At 36.1% G+C, this 20,939-nt stretch overlaps 1 protein-coding gene across 1 annotated transcript in view; it reads right to left on the bottom strand.

The window, feature by feature from the left end:
• LOC142862594 (uncharacterized) overlaps nt 1-20,939 on the bottom strand; it is a 108,607-nt gene that overhangs the window by 54,814 nt on the left and 32,854 nt on the right. The window contains 1 exon segment of the mRNA XM_075995594.1: nt 3,652-3,903. Coding sequence (XP_075851709.1) covers nt 3,652-3,903 — 252 coding nt within the window.

The following is a 20,939-nucleotide window of genomic DNA, read 5'->3' as shown; positions in this document are numbered from 1 at the left end:
ATCCTGAGATTCCTCTAGAGAGAATGACCAAATTGTTGGCCAAAGGTAGATGACTAAAAATGAGAACTGTGTATTGCACCATGCACATACTAAAATAAAGGAAGATAAAGTTATGTAAAACAAATTCTCTAAAATTGAAATATCAGATAAGAAAGGTTATTCCAAATATTTTCAATCCAGAGAAATCATTCTATTATATTCTAACACTGAAAATACACACTCATAAGTAGATTCTAGATGGATGCATGTTATAAGTAATTCATAGAAAATTAAATTCAATGCTCTTTATTTACCTAAACTCCCTATTAAGAGATTGCCAAATTCTCATATTTCTTTATATAGTACTTACCATATGCATCACCCACTTATTAATGCTTCACTTATTGTAATTATTTTCATATTATGACGTTATATGTTAGGATCTAGTAACAGTTTGCTTTTACTAAGCAAACAATGAGTTCTTGATTTAATCCTCTGACCTTCAGAATTGTTTATCTTTCATAGGACTTTAAGGCTCTTACTTTAACCTTAGGACAATGAATTTCTCTAATCTTAATTAAATAATCAGAATGCTATATGTATAGCCTGTAAATGGTCTCAAGCTTTCTAGTTAAAATGTTATTTTCCTCCAAATTATAAATACTCAACAATTCTCATCAAAACTTCTTAAAAACTTTGTGAACTGGCTGGGGGTGAGTACAACAGTGAGAATATCGTAGACCAAACACAGACAAAAAGAACAATGGCTAGATACAGTTGTAGAGGGAATGAAGATAAAAAATGGCAAAAAACTAGAGATAATTATGAAATGAAAGAAGCAGAATTTCCACTTATAAATTCCGAGAGTTGGTTGTTCTGTTTGTCCCTTTGTTCCACATGCAAAATCAATGACTTTTTTTTTTTTTTTTTTTTTTTGAGACAGAGTCTCGCTTTGTTGCCCAGGCTAGAGTGAGTGCCGTGGCGTCAGCCTAGCTCACAGCAACCTCAAACTCCTGGGCTCGAGTGATCCTTCTGCCTCAGCCTCCCGGGTAGCTGGGACTACAGGCATGTGCCACCATGCCCGGCTAATTTTTTTTTATATATATATCAGTTGGCCAATTAATTTCTTTCTATTTATAGTAGAGACGGGGTCTCGCTCTTGCTCAGGCTGGTTTTGAACTCCTGACCTTGAGCAATCCGCCCGCCTCGGCCTCCCAAGAGCTAGGATTACAGGCGTGAGCCACAGCGCCCGGCCTCAATGACTTTTTTTTACCCTGGACATTTTCAATCTCTTCTCTGGAGCCACATGCTCACTCCCACAGACATATTGTCTGCTAATTATGAAGCATCTATTACATATCTAACACTGTCCTGTACTTTTTAATCCTATTTAAATATAAAATCAATTCCATAATTTATAAGTCCTTCTGAGTATTTACCTGAACAAAGTCGCCTGATAAAGTCAATAAATCAATTAGTTCGATGACCAAAAGTAAAAGAAACAGTAGCCAAAAAATGCTTTCAATATGCTTCCCAAATTAGAATGAAAAGGTAGAATGTACTAAGTAAAATATTACTACACTGTGGAATTATTCATACCTTCAGGTAATTTTATGAGCACCAGTAAGTTTTATAACAATCTTTGCTGTAATTGCAGATCACATCACATAACCAATACTTAATCAACTTTGAAATAATAAAAAAACATAGTAGGCCTAGCATGAGTAATAAGCATGTAAGAACAGGGGGTTGGCATGGGCAGGTTCCCATTCAGAAGCTTAAGGGTTTTAAACAATTAATTCAATATAAAGCAAACAAAACATTTCCTTTCAGAATCTTTGAAGTTTCTAGTTTGCTAGTAAATTCTCAACACTTTTGAAATTACCCATTTTGTCTAATATTTCTTCTTTTCTGTTCAAAATAAGTATATATCCACATTCAAACAAACATAATTACTTACTCTGTAAATATAGTGCAACTATAGATCAACTTAACCATGATGTATTTGTATATTTGATTCAATATAAATAAAAAAATATGCTTATTTCTGTTTTACTGGCCAAGCAAGTTGCATGTTGAAAGAAAACTGTAGGATAAAATGTAACAACTATTCATTCCATGTTCAGTAATGTATGGCTTTTCATTAAGTGCAAAATCTTTATTATAAGCATTACAGCAACAATATAATTATAAATATAATAAAAAAAGCTTTGGGAACAATATTCTTCAAAGTAGAGCAACTAATAAAAAGGATCACAAATGATGTCTTTGTACTGTGTAACCCAACAGTACATTTTTGTAATCCATTACCTCCAACATTGAGTAACATGGGATAGATTAATGTTGGTGCAAAATAACACTTCATTCTATCTACAACATGTTTGACATATTAAAAATATTTTTAATTTAATGAAACAAATTAAGTTCACATGCAATCTAAAAACATTGCAAATTTCATTCTATTTTATTATAGGAATGTGCTATATTAAAACAAGTTATTTTTCATATTGTAATTTTTTCATTCTGATTATAATGAGGAGAATATTAGTCTGTATACCTACATCATACATCACTTAAAATACTGTTTGTTATAAGAAAACTCCATAGTACCTCTCAATTTAGTAAATCTTACATTTCAGTGTTTTTAATTTTCCATAGAAAAGTACATGAATAATGCCTACTTACTAGAGAAAGACCTCTAATAAATGTGATGTAGCTATCATTAACCACACACATTCACATGCACGCTAAGAATGAAAGCATACCATCTATTGTATTTAAAGTTGAATAATATCAGTATTTACTTGTCACAAATAGCAAAACAAAATCACTTTTTTTCACTATATTACAATTTCACCCCACACTGACAAGAAAGTATATTTTACATGTAATTATAACTCTCAGAAAATCTCTCTCGTTTTAAAGCTAACATACAAATAAATCAACTAACTATTTTAACTGGGTAGTTCTTTATAATGAACAACCTTGTTTAAAGAAATGTGTGAATGTGTTAGTGCATTAGTGTATTGCACTGCGAGTCATCGGATATATGTTTATACTTGATTCTTGATTAATTACATTCTGAAATTTATTAAAGTAGTTTTAAGTATCAATTGTTTTTGTGTTCTCTAAGGTATATCTTTTGCATAAATATTTTTTCACATTCATTATATTTGTAAGGTTTCTATTCTTAAATATTTTTCTGATGTTGAGCAATATTTGAGAATATATTGGAGCATTTCTTTCAGTGTAAGTTCTCCCATATCCGGTAAGATCTGTTATAACTAAAGGTATTGTCAGCAGTCTACATCATTATATTTAAGTTTCAGTACTGTTGTGCATTTTAAGGCAAATACATTGGTAAAGCACTTACATACTCATTACATTTATCTAACTTTTATCTAGTATGATTTCCTTGATGTTGAATAAGATGTGAACAAATATTAAAGACTTTGCCACAAATCTCACATTCGTAAAATTTTTCAGTGATAGGAATTCTTTTATGTAGATTAAGGTGTGAGCACTGGGAAAATGCTTTGCCACATTCTTCACATTTGTATGGTTTCTCTGCTCTATGGATTCATTTTTGTAGAGTGAGGCCTTTTAGCTGGATAAAGGCTTTGCCAGATTCTATACTTTTCTAGGGTTTCTCTCCAGTATGAATTCTTTTATGTTGAGTAAGGGTGGAGGACTGGGTAAAGGCTTTGCCACATTCTTCACATTTGTAGGGTTTCTCTCCAGTATGAATCCTTTTATGTCGAGTAAGGTTTGTGCACCGGGTAAAGGCTTTGACACATTCCTCACATTTGTAGGGTTTCTCTCCAGTGTGGATTCTTTTATGTCGAGTAAGGATTGAGGAATGGTTAAAGGCTTTGCCACATTCTTCACATTTGTAGGGTTTCTCTCCTGTATGAATTCTTTTATGTAGAGTAAGTTTTGTACACTGGCTGAAGGCTTTACCACATTCTTCACATTTGTAGGGTTTCTCTCCATTATGCATTCTTTTATGTTGAGTAAGGTGTGTGCACCCTGTAAAGGTTTTGCCACATTCCTCACATTTGTAGGGTTTCTCTCCAGTATGTATTCTTTTATGTTGAATAAGGATTGAGGACTGGGAAAAGGCTTTGCCACATTCTTCACATTTGTAGGGTTTCTCTCCAGTATGGATTCTTTTATGTCGAGTAAGGTGTGTGCACCGTGTAAAGGTTTTGCCACATTCTTCACATTTGTAGGGTTTCTCTCCAGTATGTATTCTTTTATGTTGAATAAGGATTGAGGATTGGGAAAAGGCTTTGCCACATTCTTCACATTTGTAGGGTTTCTCTCCATTATGGATTCTTTTATGTTGAGTAAGGTGTGTGCACCGTGTAAAGGTTTTGCCACATTCTTCACATTTGTAGGGTTTCTCTCCACTATGGATTCTTTTATGTTGAGTAAGGTATGTGCACTGGTTAAAGGCTTTGCCACATTCTTCACATTTGTAGGGTTTCTCTCCACTATGGATTCTTTTATGTCGAGTAAGGTGTGTGCACTGGGTAAAGGCTTTGCCACATTCTTCACATTTGTAGACTTTTAAAATGGCTAATGTCCAAAACAACAGACATAATAAGTGAGGAGAAGGGTGTGCAGGAAATATATCCCTGTAGACTGTTATTGATTATAAATAGATAGTGTCATCATACAGATTTGTTAAAAAATGTAAATAATACAACTGCCTCGTCATTCACCAATTCTACCTATGAGTATACTCATGTAAATTCAGTATCTGAAGAAGATTCTGCACCCCCATATACATTCCAGCATTATGCACATTAGCCAAGAAAATGGAAACAAACTAAATGCCTGCTTTGATGAATAGAATAAAACATGACTGTACAAACACATACCATATAATATTACTAAGCCATGAAAATGATAAATATCCTGCCATTTCAACAACATGGATGGACATAGGAGGCATTATGCTAAGTAAAATCAGCCATTCCCAGAAAGATAAATACTGCTATGGATAATTATTTTTAAAAAGTTGAATTTACAAAAGTAAAGAGTACAACAGTGGTTTCCAGGGTGTAGAGGAAGGAAAAATGAGGAGATTTTTAGGGTAAAATCTTTTAGTTATAAAATGAATAGATCTTAGAGATCTATTGTATGGCAACATGATTAGAGTTATTAATAATGTTTTATATGCTTAAAATTTTTAAGACCATAGAACTCACTATTAATAAATGTTCTCACCATAATTAACTGGCAAATATGTGAGATGATGGATATGTTTATTACCTTAATTATATTGTTTTACCATTCATACACACATCAGATCACTACAGTGTGTACAATAAATTTATGCAGTTATACAAATATTATTTGTGGAGACTTCCACCCATTAAACACCCCACACACAGAAATATATGCACACACACACATATGAGTGACACATTTCTGATGCTACTAAATAGGAGGAAATTATGGAACATAAGTTATCAAAGTATTATGTATCAATTGGGAGTATAAATATATTCAGTTATTTGAAGCACTGAATGAGACAGTGTATTTAAGAATTATATCAGGTGAACAGAGAAAATAAACTATATTATAGTTTGGGTATTTGGGTATAATAAAGTTGAAATTTTACTCTCATTTTATACTAGAAAAAGATTATTTTAAGTCAAATAACATTAGATATTTTTACATTTAAGAAGAGGATATGCATTTGTACAAAATTAGTGAATCTGACTTTCTGTAGGATTGCCTCTGAAAACGTAGAATTGGAAATCATGATGCAGAAAATATAAATATCTTTCCCTAGTGTTTCTTGCATTCCAGAAACAAATCCCAACATCTTCACTATTCCCCTTTACACATTTCAGAAATGAGGCATCAAAAGGAACTTAAAACATGGACCTGGTCATGGAGGATCACCCTTATAATCCCAGCACTTTGGGAGACCAAGCAAGAAGGAAGCCAGGATCTTGATACCAGCCCTAGCAACATGAGGAGACTCCATTTTTATAAGAAAATAATAATAACAAAATGGTAGCTCATGCCCATAGATCTAGTTACTTGGAAGACAGAGGTTGTAGGATCTCTGGAGCCCATAGGTTTGAGGTTGCAGTGAGCTATGATCAGCCACTGTACTCCAGAAAGAGCAGGAGAGCGAAAGGCTATCAAAAGATGGTTTAATGTCATGGTCTTCCAAATATGCACAGATAGTCCCATAACTCCTAACCAATAGACATGCTAATAGATAATGTATTCCCTTATAAGCCATGAAAAGAAGTTTGGCTCTCACTGAATTCTAAGGAAGATCACTGCATGGGTAGAGTTCTTAGAGAGTTTAAGAGCGTGGGACAGAAGATGTCCTTCTAAAAATCATTTCCAAAGAACAGAATATTCAAACCCACTTTTTAATATCTGCCTTCCTCCTTGAGTTTTGGCTCTCTAACATTTGTTAATCTGCTTCACTGAATCTCACCTACCTGGATATTCAGCTGTTGTTTCCTCTTTCTTCATAATCCAGGGTTCTATCCTTCGCTCCAGGCATGTGATCAGCTCTGGCTTTGACTCGGCAAGACCTGTTTCATTAGGGAAATTTCACATGACTCTTGCTGAAGACTTTCCTATTACTAATGCAGTACTATCCTTAGTAGAGAGAACATTAGTGAAGATTCTAGAAAATTCCTTTGCGATATATTGCTTTCTCCCAGACCCTGTAGAATGATAAAAATTGTTCTAATTTATGACTTGAGCACCAATTCCCACTAGCACCAAATAAATAAGAGTTGGAAATTCTATTCCAAGGTGCAGACAATTTTATACCCTGATTTCTAGATTAACCACTAATCTAGTGTGAAATCCCAACAAAAGGAAAGATTCAAGATAACATGAGACATCTAATGATTTTATTTTATGCACCAAAATCTTCAAATTTTCTTTAAAAGCATGGATATGAAATTCATTCACGTTGCTTTCCACAGAGGTTGAACTAGTTTGCAGTCCCACCAGCAGTGTAGGAGTGTTCTTCTGTCTCTGCATCCACGCCAACATTTGCTGTTTGGGGACTTTTTGATTACATTGAGAACTTTTAAATAAGTAAATATATATACACATGCATACGTACATACATATGTTGAGAATGTAGAGAAATTGAAATGCTGCCATGTTATTCTGAACCTTGGATTCTAATATTATACCAAATAAACATAGAACAGATCAGAAAATAAAAATACAGAAATAATAAAATGATTTGCATTTCCCTGATGATCAGAGATGTTGAACATACTGCAATGAGACATCACTTATCTCCAATAAGAATGACCTTCCAGTAAAATGTCCCCTAACAATAAATATTGGCATAGATTTGGAGATAGGAACACTCCTACACTGCTAGTGGGACGGCAAACTGATTTGGCCTCTGTGGAAAGCAATATGGAGAAACCTCAAAGAGATACAAGTAGATCTACCATTTGATCCAGCAATTCAATTACTGAGCATCTACCCAAAAGATCAAAAGTCATTTTATGAAAAGACACCTGCACTCGAATGTTTATAGCAGCACAATTCACAATTGTGAAGCTATGGAAACAACCCAAGTGCCCATCAATTCATGAATGGATTAATAAAATGAGGTATATGTATACCATGGAATACTACTCAGTTTTAAGAAACAATGATGATATAGCACCTCTCGTATATTCCTGGATACAGCTGGAACCCATTCTACTAAGTGAAGTATCTCAAGAATGGAAAAACCAGCACCACATGTACTCACCAGCAAATTGGTATTAACGGATCAACACTTATGTGGACATATAGGAGTAACATTTATCTGGTGTTGGGAGGGTGGGAGGAGGGGATAGGTATATACAACGACAATGTGTAAGATGTGCAACGTTTGGGGATTGGACATGTTTGAAGCTCTTATTTGAGGGAGGAGGGGGGCATGGGCAATATAAGTGACCTTAACACTTGTATCCTCATAAAATGCTAAAATATAAATAAATAAAATAAAATAAAATTTATTCATGTAAAGTAGAAACTTTTAAGAAACTATTAATAAAAAAGAATGGCCTTAATGTGGAATAGAAATTCTGTATATAAGTTATCCTCACCAAGGGAGACCAGGTTTCCATAGTTCTCTAACATCACATCCCTATACAAATTCCGCTGAGCATTGTCAAGGCATGCCCACTCCTCTGGAGAGAATTCTACAGCCACATCCTGAAATGTCACCATCTCCTGTAAAAAGACACATATTTCCCAAGTGGCCATAGAGAGAGTTATTCACTTGACTACAAGGAAAATGAGTTGTGAGAACTGTTTCTGACACATGAAGTACTGGAATTATCCAATAAGATATTCTCTAGCACATTGATATTCTTGAATGTATTCTCTTATCCGCTGGAATGAAGATCAAAAAAGATGTATGAATCTGTGTGCATATGATTCTTCTATGGATGATAAAGTATTTAATACAAAATTAAGGCCCCTACTACAGTAATATAAATTTTTGGGTGTTATATTTATATCACATCAATAAATTGTGCATATTTCTCACATACAGGATCATAGAGAGTTAGAAGGTATCACATAATTTTTACAAGTACAGTAAAGAACTGGAGATTTTGTTAAAATACAGCTTCTGATTCAGGCGATCTGGGGTGGGGTCTGAATCTCTGCATTTCACATAATATAACTACTGACAACAATGCTTCTTGCCTAAGGAGAGTATTTTGTCAATATCCAGTAAGTGGTAGACTTTGAATATATCTCAGTTCATCTAAACAGAACACAGATAATATCCCTCAGTTTTCAAAGCAAGCTATAAGAAGAAATTAGGGCTTCTAGATTAAATGTGATGGCTTATGGACATCAGAAAGTAAATCTCCACAAGACCCTTAATGATAAACAAAAAAACAATTAACTTTATATTGGATGAATCTGTCAGAAAGCATGTTAAGCAAGTGAATGAAATTAGCATAACTTTAGCAGAATGAATTGGTGTTAGGCATTGTTGGGAGGAGGATAGAAGAGGAGGATACAAAATCACTGCTGGGATGGTAGTGGCCAACAATATGTAACCATGAAGAATCATCAGATTTATGCAAATTTCAGATACAGATACTTCCCATGTTTTATCTTTAATAATGTATGTAAATACTTTAGCATCATACGGAACAAGTCTTTTATTTTATAGTTTTTCCAAAATTTTCTGGTTATCCTAGGCAATCAATGCTATCTTCTTTCTGAACTTTCCTAATAATATATTATGCAGAGATGATGAAGTATCTAGATCAAACTTTAGAGTACCTGTTTCCCTTCCTCACTCAAATCCAAAGACTCTATCCTATCCCCAATGGGAATCTCAAACATTCATACTATTCTATCTTGACCTCTCACAATGGGAACATTTTTAATATTATATGCCATATATTTCTTAGAAAACATGGTTATTGTAGTAAGAAGCTTGTGTGAGAGAATGTACAGTAGGCTTTTTTATATAGGAAGGAAGGATTTCCCAGAAAACGTTGACTACCATAAGAAGAAATAAAAATATGTAGTTACAAAACTTATTAGCCATACACATCAGAAGTAAAGGAGTAAAGGTTTACAGGTTCAAAAAATTGACATTCTATATGACTATCTGGAAGAAATAGTGGACACAATGCCAAATCTGGGCCACACTTACCAGATAACCAGCCATTTCTTCTTCTTCTTCTCCTACTCTGAAATTTCTTTTCATGTGAGATTGTGTGGAACAATTAGAATTAAATCTTGAGACTTTCCTTAATGGAGTCAGCACAATTTCTTCCCTTGTTTCCATCACACTCACAAGCAGGAGGAACATACAATGCAGAAGGGCTACACTCACTTATTCTTGCTCACAGTAAAGAATCAGCTATGATCAGCTCATTCAGGGAGACCAAAATGTGAATTTCTCCTGTCCTTTCTTCTGGTTACCTTCTCCTGCTACAGGTGCCAGGAGTTTCTGCTACAGGAATGAGTATCTGGACCACACTGATCTGCCTCTACCAAAACCCAGAGAGCAGAGCCTGTGACTTCATTCGGGAACAAAGGTTAAACTCAATTCTCATGAATATATACAGGATTCCTAATGCTTGACCCTGGTATCAAATTAGAATTATTTGGGGCACAATTAAAACCACATGGATGTTTTCACCCAGCCCAACAGGCAGGTGATGGTATTTCTTCAATCTACCCAGGTTATCCTGATTGAAAGCCTGGGCTGAGAGGTAATTACCTTAAAATTGTCTCTGAAACATCAATGTGAATGTAAATCATGTGGTACTGTGGGCCTCACTCTAAGAAATGTGGTCTGGTGGTGTGGAAGGGGTACATTCATTGGGTTCTTTGTCAGGTCCCCTTTATGCTGATGTTGCTCAACCTAGATCCATTATTAGTAGCTCTCAGGTAGAGACAGCAAGCACAGCATATATACTGCCTGAAAACCAGCCATTTCTTCTTCCTCTTCTCCTACTCTGAAATTTCTTTTCAGGTGATATTGTGTTGAACAATGAGAACTGAATCTTGAGACTGCTCTTAAAGGACTCAGAACAATTTCTTCCCTTGTTTCCACAACACTCACAAGCAGGAGGAACATAAAATACAGAAGGGCTACACTCACTGGTTCTTAGTCACTAGAAAAAGTCAGCTATGAGTGGCTAATTCATTGAGACCAAAATGTGAGGTTCTCCTGTGTTTTCTTTTGGTAACTTTCCCCTGCTACAGGTGTCAGGAGTTTCTGCTACAGGAATGGGAATCTGGACCACACTGATCTGCCTCTACCAAACTCAATAGATTAGGACCTGTTACTTTCCTCTGGAACAAAGGATAAACTCACTTCTCATGAATGTATGCAGGAGTCCTAATGCTTGACCCAGAAACAAATTAGAATAATTTGGAACACAATTGAAACCACATGGATGGTCCCACCCAGCCCAACACACAGGTGATGGTGTTTCTTCAATCTAGCCAGGTTATCCTAATTGAAAGGCTGGGCTGAGAGGTAATTACCTTAAAATTGTCTCTGAAATATCACTGTGAATATAAACCATGTGGTACTGTGAGCCTCAATCTAAGAAATGTGGTCTGCTGGTGTGGAAGGGGTACATTAATTGGGTTCTTTGTCATGTCCTCTTTTAGTGCTGATTGCTCAATGTAGATCCATTATTAGTAGCACTCAGGTAGAGACAGGAAGCACAGCATACATACTGCCTTTTGCCCAACACTCATCACAACATATACTTAATTTCCAAAGTGAAGAGCAGCATAGTGCAATGTCTGCTGAGCATGTGCTATGTGCTCAGAAGTATGTTATGTTGCACTGTGAAGAAGCCTTTACATTGTGTGATATAATCCTTATTATAACAGAAAAGCTGAGGCGTAAGTGTCCAATAATTTGTGGAAAAATTTAGATGTGGTGCCAGCCTTTCTATTCTTCTCAATCAAGTATAATACAACATTACTCGATATCTAGAAAATTGTCTACACTCACTGCAAAAAGGTCCTTTCAAAGCAAACTTACAAGTCCATGTCAATCTCATACACTGTAGCACATGTCTCTACTGAGTTTTTGATACAACCTCAATCCAAAGTATGTCCCTGTGTTGTCAATTCCAGGTGGAGGCCAGGTCGATTTTGCATCAAACTGGTATATTCTTTGCTTTTACAGAGAGGGAAGGAAAACAGGAAGAGAAATTCCTCTTTGAAACCTGGACTAACGCATCCTGAGAAACCTCAGACCTTGGATTCAGAATTCAGAGCTGCAGATTTGGGTCTCTAGAGAGGCATGTATCCGTGGGACTCACTGCACAGTTCCTGGCATTTAGGCAAGAAGAGAAGGCAGAAAGTTTATGTGTCCAACCCAGTGATAATTATCTTGTTCCCATTTGTGTCTGATCCTCATGGTCTCTGAAATCATTTCAGCTCTAAAGATGTGAGATGCGATTAGAGAAAGGATAGAACTACTGATTTTTATCCTATGAGAGTGTATTCATTGGAATCTGGTCTAAGAATGCTCTGGAGGGACAGTAGACACCAAAGAGGCCTAGAGATCATACTGTGTACAGATATGGGGATAGTGAAGCTCTGTGCTGCAGACTTGCAGATTACAGACTGGAAGCTCATGAAGGAATCTAGTGTCCAAAGCCCTTCTAATTTAGAAGTGCTGGGCACATTTTATGTTTATGCTGCATTTTAATTCTGGAAAGTGTTCCCAAAATATTAAAAGTCAAGAGTCTCCAAATAAGAAAACATCTCCACAAAGTTAAAAGGGAATTAAAAGAAAACTCTTTTTATTACTGAATTAAAGCAGAATGTGATGTGCACAGTGCCAATCCACTGAGAGATTTCAAAGGCACACATAAAGTTGTTACTGTATATAACTAAGCAAATCATAACTTTTACATACATGTTGTCTAGATAAAAAATAATTAGCTTTCAAGAAAGAAGAAAGAAGACTAGACAGCCTTATTTGTCATAACGGGTGCACCATAAACTTACTTGGTAATTAGTGAGACTCTCTTTTTTTTTTTTCATAATTGATTAAATTCAAATACAAATCAAGTGTCTTAAGTCAATGCAGGAGGAGATAATTTTGCAACTTAAAGCTAGGTGCTCACTGAAATTAGGATCCCATCTTCATATGGAAATTGTGGGATAGGAAACTATCTTCCTTGATCTTTCATTTCAAAGAGATGTTTTAGTTTCAGATAAAGCATTTCTTTTTTTTTTTTCCTGTTTTCTTTTTTCTTTTATTTATTTATTTTTTTCGGCAATTATGGGGGTACAGATTTTAAGGTTTCAATAAATGCCCATTTCCCCCCCTCCCCCAAAAGTCTGAGTCTCCATCAAGACCATCCCCCAGATGGTGCACATCTCACTCATTATGGATGTATATACCCGCCCCCCTCCTAGATAAAGCATTTCTTAAAAAAATATATTTTAAAAATCTTTAAAAAGTATTTACAAGTCTTAGGCAAATAGGATCTCTGGCTCTTCTTGGTTCAATGGTGCCCTGTTTTGGTGCTGTTCGCAGCAATTGCTTCACCTGGGGAGATGGATAAGGCTGCCATTCAATTTCAGTGCTGCTCCACCCTTAATTCAACCCTGAGCCACCTCTACACCTGAGGAAAGAGGGAATGCTTTATCATTCTAATGTTTTCCTAGCCAAGGCATAATAAGATTTGCAAGGTGACCTAGGGTATCCTAAGGGTAATTAATATGTCATTAGCTTTAATCTGCATTGCAGTTCACCCTCCACCATGGGCTTTCTTAGTGGGATATCCCATAGTGTGATGAAATTTTCAGGACACCTTTTGAATATTTGAAAAGAACCTAAACCCCTGAAGATATAAATTCTGATGAAATAAAATTAATGAGCATGTTACCATTTTATAGTAAAAAAATTAAAACCACCCAAGAGCCCGTCAACTCATGAGTGGATTATTAATATTTGGTATATGTACACAATGAAATATTACTCAATTTTAAGAAATGACAGTGAGCTAACACTGCTTATATTTTCCTGGATTGAGTGAGTCGTTTATCAGAAGTGAAGTAACACAAGATCAGAAGAATGGACGCCACATGTACTCGCCATGAAATTGGTACTGAATGATTAACACTACAGTGCTCAAATGGTGGTAGTGTTCACCAGGAATTTAGGTGTTTGGGGATAGACCCACAACTCAAAGACACCTTGATCATCATGGAGCAGAATGGCACACCTCTAAGCTTTGCTAGGGAGAGGCAAAGATACATAATGTGACTAAAATGTTTGTACTCTCATATTTTCTTGAAATAAAAAAATAAAAATAAAAACTATATATCTTTCCTAAACTTCATAAAAATACCTAACATTGAGTCACAAAGCAAATAGAAAGGTCAATCAAGTAATCATTTCAAAGTAACTTAAGCGAAAATTTCAAGCTTATTTAAACATTATAAATATATCAATAAATTTTGATTTAGTAATCTCATGCCAGGAAGTTAGGGTTAGGGTGACTTTAGGGTAAATTTATAATTTAGGAAAAATTGTACATAAAAAATATAAATTATTATATTGACTATAATCGTACCATTGGAAGATTACTACATTTTAATAGATATTATTATGTAAGGATACCATGGTTCTTCTATTTAGAAGTCTATGAATTTTAAAAAAGGCACAAACTGATACTTTGTACCCTTTGATTTTCACTTTCCTAATCCCACTCTCTGTGGTGACCACACTTCCTACTATGAAATCAGCTTTATTTAGATTCAACAGATAAGTGAGATCATGCAGTGTTTGTCTTTCTGTGCCTGGGTTACTTTACTCAGCATCATGTCCTTCAGTTCAAAACATGTTGTCACAAATGACAGAATTTCATTCCATTTGAAGGCTCATTGTGTAACTGCACCTCATTTTCTTTATCCACTCATGTGCTGGTGGACACTTAAGCTGCTTCTATACCTACAATAGAATGAATATTATTGTAAAGAATATGGAAGGACAGATATGTCTTCTACATACTGGTTTTGCTTCAATTGAATATGCATGAAGAAATGGGAGTGATGGATCATATGGTAATTCAATTTTCATTGTTGAGGAATCTCTATACTATTTTCTACATTGGCTGTAATGAGAAAATAGATTTTTAAGACTCAGAAGGGAGGAGGGTGATTGGGATTGTTCAATCAAATCTTATTTACTGGGTGAAACCTATATTTGTTGAATGAATGATACACTAAATGTCTTGAATTTAACACTATATAATTCATACATTTATCAAGGAAAAAAACTCTACTGGTACCCCCTAAATTCATTGAAATACAAATAAATTTGGCTGCCCTAATTTATATTCACAGCAACAATATTCAAGGTTTTCCTTTTCTCCTCATCCTCAGCAGCACTTAGCATTCTCACATATTGAAAGTAGGCATTCTCACAGGTATGAGGTAATAGTTCATTGTGGCTTCAACTTTCATTTCCATGATGATTAGATAGGTTGAGCATTTTGGCATATATCTGTTGAATATTCATTTCTGTCTTTTGAGAAATGTCAATTACTTTTTATCCCCAAGTAGGCCTAGATAAAATCATCACACTGTGTCTGACATATACATGTACAATTATTTGTCAATTCAAAACAAAATATATATCAAAATAAATAACAATGACCAAATAAGATGATTGCATAGGAATAAGAAATGGATATTTGATATAGTTCACAAATAAGCCACATTCCATATATATTCTATTGGAGTACAAATACAGAAATGAATAAAAGGAAGAAAATGACCCATTTACATACCAACTTTCAAGACAGGATCATTTCTTTCTGTATATTGATCTTTTCCTCAAAATATTTGGCTTTATAGTTAAATGCATATGAATATGTCTCTCTCTATATGGCAAATCCCACCATTTCAATGAATATGTTCCCTTGTTTTAGATTTGGATTTTCAGTGGAAAGTTAAATATGGTATATTCCCTATTTTCTACAAAGAATCCTGAGGGATCTGAAGATGTTCCCGTTCATTTCATTTTTGTCATGCCCTTTGGCTTTAGTTTCAGTAAATAATAACATTTGCATTTCACCATCATTTACTAAGGAATCATGAAAAAGTTCTAGAATATGACACTTGCCACATTAAAAGAGAGATGATAATCACTGTTGAATTTGAACATGTACTTTTGAAATATTTTTCCTTAAGTTCTAGAAATTGAAATCCTCTCACAATTACAGTAAACATTCTTAAGAACTAAATACAATAAAAAAATTCAGTGTTTAGTTACAGTAGACAGTTTTCAAGAGCTAAATAGCAACATGTAGTTAAAGGCTACAGTTTATACTACAGCATGGATACTAAACTTTTTCAGTATTGAAGAATGTTCTCTTGGATGCCTAGCAAAAACCAGCCACTGGGAGAGACAATACTGGCCTATACATAAGACAAACCCACAAGGCAGCCAAACAAGTTTAGCAAAAGAATGACCTACACTCAAGAGTGTACATGGTAACAGAAGAGCAAAATCTACATTCATCCATTCAGGTCATAATTCCTACTGCACTGGAGAAAACATGGGAAACAAAGCAGAGAAGGCTCCCAGGCTCCCTGAGCTTTCATTCTGTTTTTGGTGATTTACACAAAATATAATTTCAGGTAAATGCAGCTGTGAGGGAGAGAACTAAAGCAGGATAATTGGAGGGAGCATTAAAGGTGGGGTGGGGTATGGGTGATGTCCCCCTAGGGAGATCCATTTGAGCAGGGGCCTGGATGAAGGTAGTGAGGTCACTGTGTGAGGATATGTGGGAAGAACCTGAGTGTGAGCTTGGTGAGTTGTGGCTCCAGTGGAATGAGTTGGGTGGTGAGTAGAATTAAATGGACAGAGGTCAGTAGAGATCAGGGGACCCTATACTTTTTATCTCAAACTCCTACCAGTAAAAAACTTTGGGGCATGCACCCCTAATTCATGCATATAGAGAGTCTTTATTTACTATTATCAGTATATTAGCAAAGCATCATCACTACATTTAAGGATACAAGTAAACATCAATACAAGTTCTGGTATTCTCTCACTTTACCGCAATGTATCATTTGCCTAGGGGACATTAAGTGAGCAATGGTGCTTCCTTATAAAGTCTCAAAGTTGCCAGAAGGGTTTAATTAAACTGCTTGCATAGACCAAATTTTTGCCATTTAGCATATAGCAAAGCTTCTTGACAGCAGAAAGCCCCTGTAAGTAGCGCAAATACTTCCATAAACAAGCCATTTGGAAAGACGCTTTATAATATACTCATAAGTACCACTTTTGGGCAAATCAAACTCCTCTACTTGCTGTATACATTTGAGCAAGTTATTTATGCTTACTGACTCTCAGTTTTCTCATTTGTAAAATGAGAATTTGACTTAATTTTTTTTTCCTGAAGTTTGTGACAGGGGGCTCCTAAAGAACACCAAGTATGTTGTAAGTAAAGAAAACACACTACATTTTATCACTGTAGTCAGGCTTCTATGCACGGTAGTTAATTAGGCACAGGAGTTGTAGAAGATGTTCAGGAAGAAAAAAAAATCAATGTTTGTATAGGTTAAGTAGTAGAAAATGGCATGGTGTTTTAGGAAATCCATTTATTTGTAAATGGTGAGAGAGTATGGGACATGTGTAGGATCCTTCAGCAGTGGCTGGTGCATAGTGGATACTTGAACATTTATGAAAATAACACAGGCGGAGTGATGGAAGGGAGTATGGGAGGAAACTATGCAGGAATCAGAGCCTGATCCAAATGAACTTTATACGCTGATTCTGATAACCTAGAAACTGGGGGGGGGGCTCTGAAGGAGTTTAGGGAGGAATAGAGGTGATAAAACTTGCATTTTGGCAATCTTGTAGCTACTAGAGTTTTAGGGGATGAGTTACAGGGGCCAACTTGCAGGGAAAAAGAACAGTTGGGAACCTATCAGACCAATCAACGTGGCAGTGACTAGGGCCCTGCTGGGGCTTTGGTATTGAGAAATGAGAGAGGTACATTCAGGTAATATTAGAGGTGAGATGATGTGTACAAGGGTGTCTTTTTCTGAGGTTAGAACACATGGGTGAGGTAAGAGAAATGTTAAGTAATCCATGGGACTTACGCCTACTTAAGAATATGGAGTGAAGGATAGGCCTTGACAATGACACTTAGCCTTCCAAACGAGAGGGTGAATGATTGTGGTGTCTTTTGCTATGACGATATATTCTGAAGTACCACAGGGGGTTGTGAAAGAAGCTGCAGAGTGAGCCTAGCTTTCTACCTGGTAAGTGTGAATTTCCTATGGGTTCCCCAGGGAAGGCAGCTGAGAGGTGGTTTGATGTGTGGACCTGAAGCTGCATTTTAGCACTTGTAGCATTTAGGGGTGCTGATGTGACAAGATGAGATAAAACTGCTTAAGGTGTGTGCACAGTGAAGAGTGGAGGGTAAGGTTGTTTTATCAGGGGAGCAACACAGCACTAGAGGCTACTAGCTGTGGACTTTCAAAGATCTAACACAATATCAGAAGCCTGATATAAAATCTCTAGCTTATTAACCACTTCAGTACGAGTGTTAACTATAGTTGATATCCACAGATGAATGCGCACAGCTGAGCATCGACTATAGTCCATAGCCACAGATGAACATGCAGAGCACCTTAGCCGACAGCGGTGATAGGAAGGTGCACAGCCGAGCATCAACTAAACGAACAGCATGACATGACTTTTCTAATTTTTCATTTATCAAAATAAAATTGTGAACATTTAAAAATAATGTAATAAAAATATATATGTATATGTTACCTATTCTGATTTACAAGTAAAGCTGCCTGTAAAGTAAATCAAGCTTTCAGTGTTTTATATCTTTCCTCATCACACAAGAACAAAATGGATTCGTCGTCAATGCAAAGCACCAACTATCGTGTAGATATGAGTGCCATGTTGGCAAGGTTTCGGGGCCAGTGAGCACCATACTGAAGTGGTTAAAAACAAAAATACAAAAAAAAAAAAAAAAGAAACATAAAAATCTTGCAAAATATAATTATTTCCAAAGACATATTCTTAAAAGTCATTCTGCCCTTTTCCTACAACAAAATTATTGAATGATGATGTGTATGACTTTTCATATAGCTAATATGTCTAATGTAATGTGGGATGAGACCACTTCCAATTTATTATTCTCGAAGTCTATGAAAGAGGTTGGGGTATGTGAAAATGCATCTTCGATTTCACTAGTACCTGCAACACCCATCCCTCAGCCTCTGACTCCTCCTACCTGGGGTGTTCTCCCCACTCTTGCCTATTCTACACCTCAGCACATCCCTCATTTTTCAAGGAAATTCCTGTAATACTCAGTGTAGACTTTCTGGGCTAGTAGTCCCTTGTGGTACTTTTCCCAATAGATTTAGCACTTTTTAATTTTTTTTTTTATTTCAGCATATTACAATGGTAAAAATGTTTAGGTTATGTACATGGCCTTTGTCTCACCTGAGTCAGAGCTTCAAGTGTGTCCATCCCCAAGATGGTGAGCACTGCAGCCATTAGGTGTGTATACACCCATCCCCTCCTCCATCCTCCCATTAGCCCAACACCCAATGAATTTAGATGTGATGAACATTATCTTAGATCACCTTCTCCTTCTAGTGTGCCATGGTGGCCTTGCCTCTGGTTGATCCAGTCCAGGACTCTCTCAGTACTCTCTGGCAGCTGACCTGCTCCAGGGTCTTCTGCTGTCTCCAGAAAAAAGCATTTCTGTGCTACTCCTCTGCTGGGGTAGACCTCAAAGAGGTCACTCACTTCACTGTCAGCATCCTTTCCACCATGTTCTCACCTCCCAGGATCTTATTTCATGTCCCACCCTCTTCAAGCTCCAATCACATGCCCTGGCTTCTGAGGACCTGCCTTGTTACTAGAACTTCCCATGAATACTGCCAGGAAAGAGCTGCTCTATAGGGCAAACCCACAAGGTAATGGACATAATATTGGACCTCAGCGTGGGTATTTATTTTTTTAAATATATTTTGGGAGATGTCTAAAACCTCCCCCAAATTTAAGCAGATACTTAGAATCCAAACCCTCTAGGACTATCTGACAAAAACTAAAAATGAAAACAAAAATGAGGATTTCATGACTGAGAAAAATTCTGGCCAATGTGGCCAATGTCACCAATGTGATAATATAGACAGAACAATCCTGTCCTATTCTAAATCACTTGCTGACTATATAGGTAATTTAAAATTGTTAATTGTGGTAAAATACAACCAATATAATATTTACCATCTTACACTTGTTAGGTATTCAGTACAGTAGTGTTAAGCATGTTCACACTATGTGAAAGAAATTTCGAGAACTTTTTTTCCTCGAACACCGATTAAACATAACTCCATTTCTCCATTCTTCCAGTCCCTGGCACAACCATTTTACTTTTTGCTTCTATGAATTTGATTCTTCTAAATACTTTGGATAACATAGTTTATTTTTTAAACACACAATAACAAAAGTATCTCCAGTAGTGAGAAAGAAGAAACCACTGGTTTTAGTAAGTACCTAAATACTGACTTTAAGGGCTGTGATTTTCCTCACTGCATTTTTTTTTTTTTTTTTTGAGACAGAGTCTCGCTTGTTGCCCAGGCTATAGTGAGTGCCATGGCATCAGCCTAGCTCACAGCAACCTCAAACTCCTGGGCTCAAGTAATCCTTCTGCCTCAGCCTCCCGAGTAGCTGGGACTACAGGCATGCGCCACCATGCCCGGCTAATTTATATATATATATATATATATTAGTTGGCCAATTAATTTCTTTCTATTTATAGTAGAGACGGGGTCTCGCTCTTGCTCAGGCTGGTTTCGAACTCTTGACCTCGAGCAATCCGCCCGCCTCGGCCTCCCAGAGTGCTAGGATTACAGGCGTGAGCCACCGTGCCCGGCCTCCTCACTGCATTTTTATTCATTCATTTATTAATTCAGGAAGCAATGTGTTCCACAATGTGTTTAGACTGAAAAACACAGTGTTGAATATATGAGCTAGTAGACATTTATGCAGTTTTAAGAGTCCAACAATCTATCCCATAATGCCTCCCTTATTACCTCCTGCTGTTTTACCTGAAGGCTTCCTCCCTCCCATTTTTAACATCTGTCTGGAGAACATACAACAATTTTTCCAGACTTTATGGCCCACATTTTTATGTTTACTTGTGCTATGCTCTACCTGAAATCTAGAGGTACTTTACTAAATGTATTTTTATATGTAAGTTACTTAAAATGAACAAATATATCTGATCAATCTCTGCATTACTAATGTCTGACATAGTATGGAAATGTGTGTGTTGGGTAAGTGTGTGCTGGCTGACTGTGTGACAAGTCAGCACTGTACTTTTATTCTTCTGCTTATATCATTACATAAACCAAGTGCTTAAAAAATCAATAAATTAAACAAAATTATCTTTTAA

This window comes from Microcebus murinus, chromosome 20 (genome assembly GCF_040939455.1).
Source record: "Microcebus murinus isolate Inina chromosome 20, M.murinus_Inina_mat1.0, whole genome shotgun sequence".
Classification (NCBI taxonomy): Eukaryota; Metazoa; Chordata; class Mammalia; order Primates; family Cheirogaleidae; genus Microcebus; species Microcebus murinus.
The sequence above is the reverse complement of the archived record's forward strand: the minus strand, read 5'-3'. Positions and strand labels throughout refer to the sequence as shown.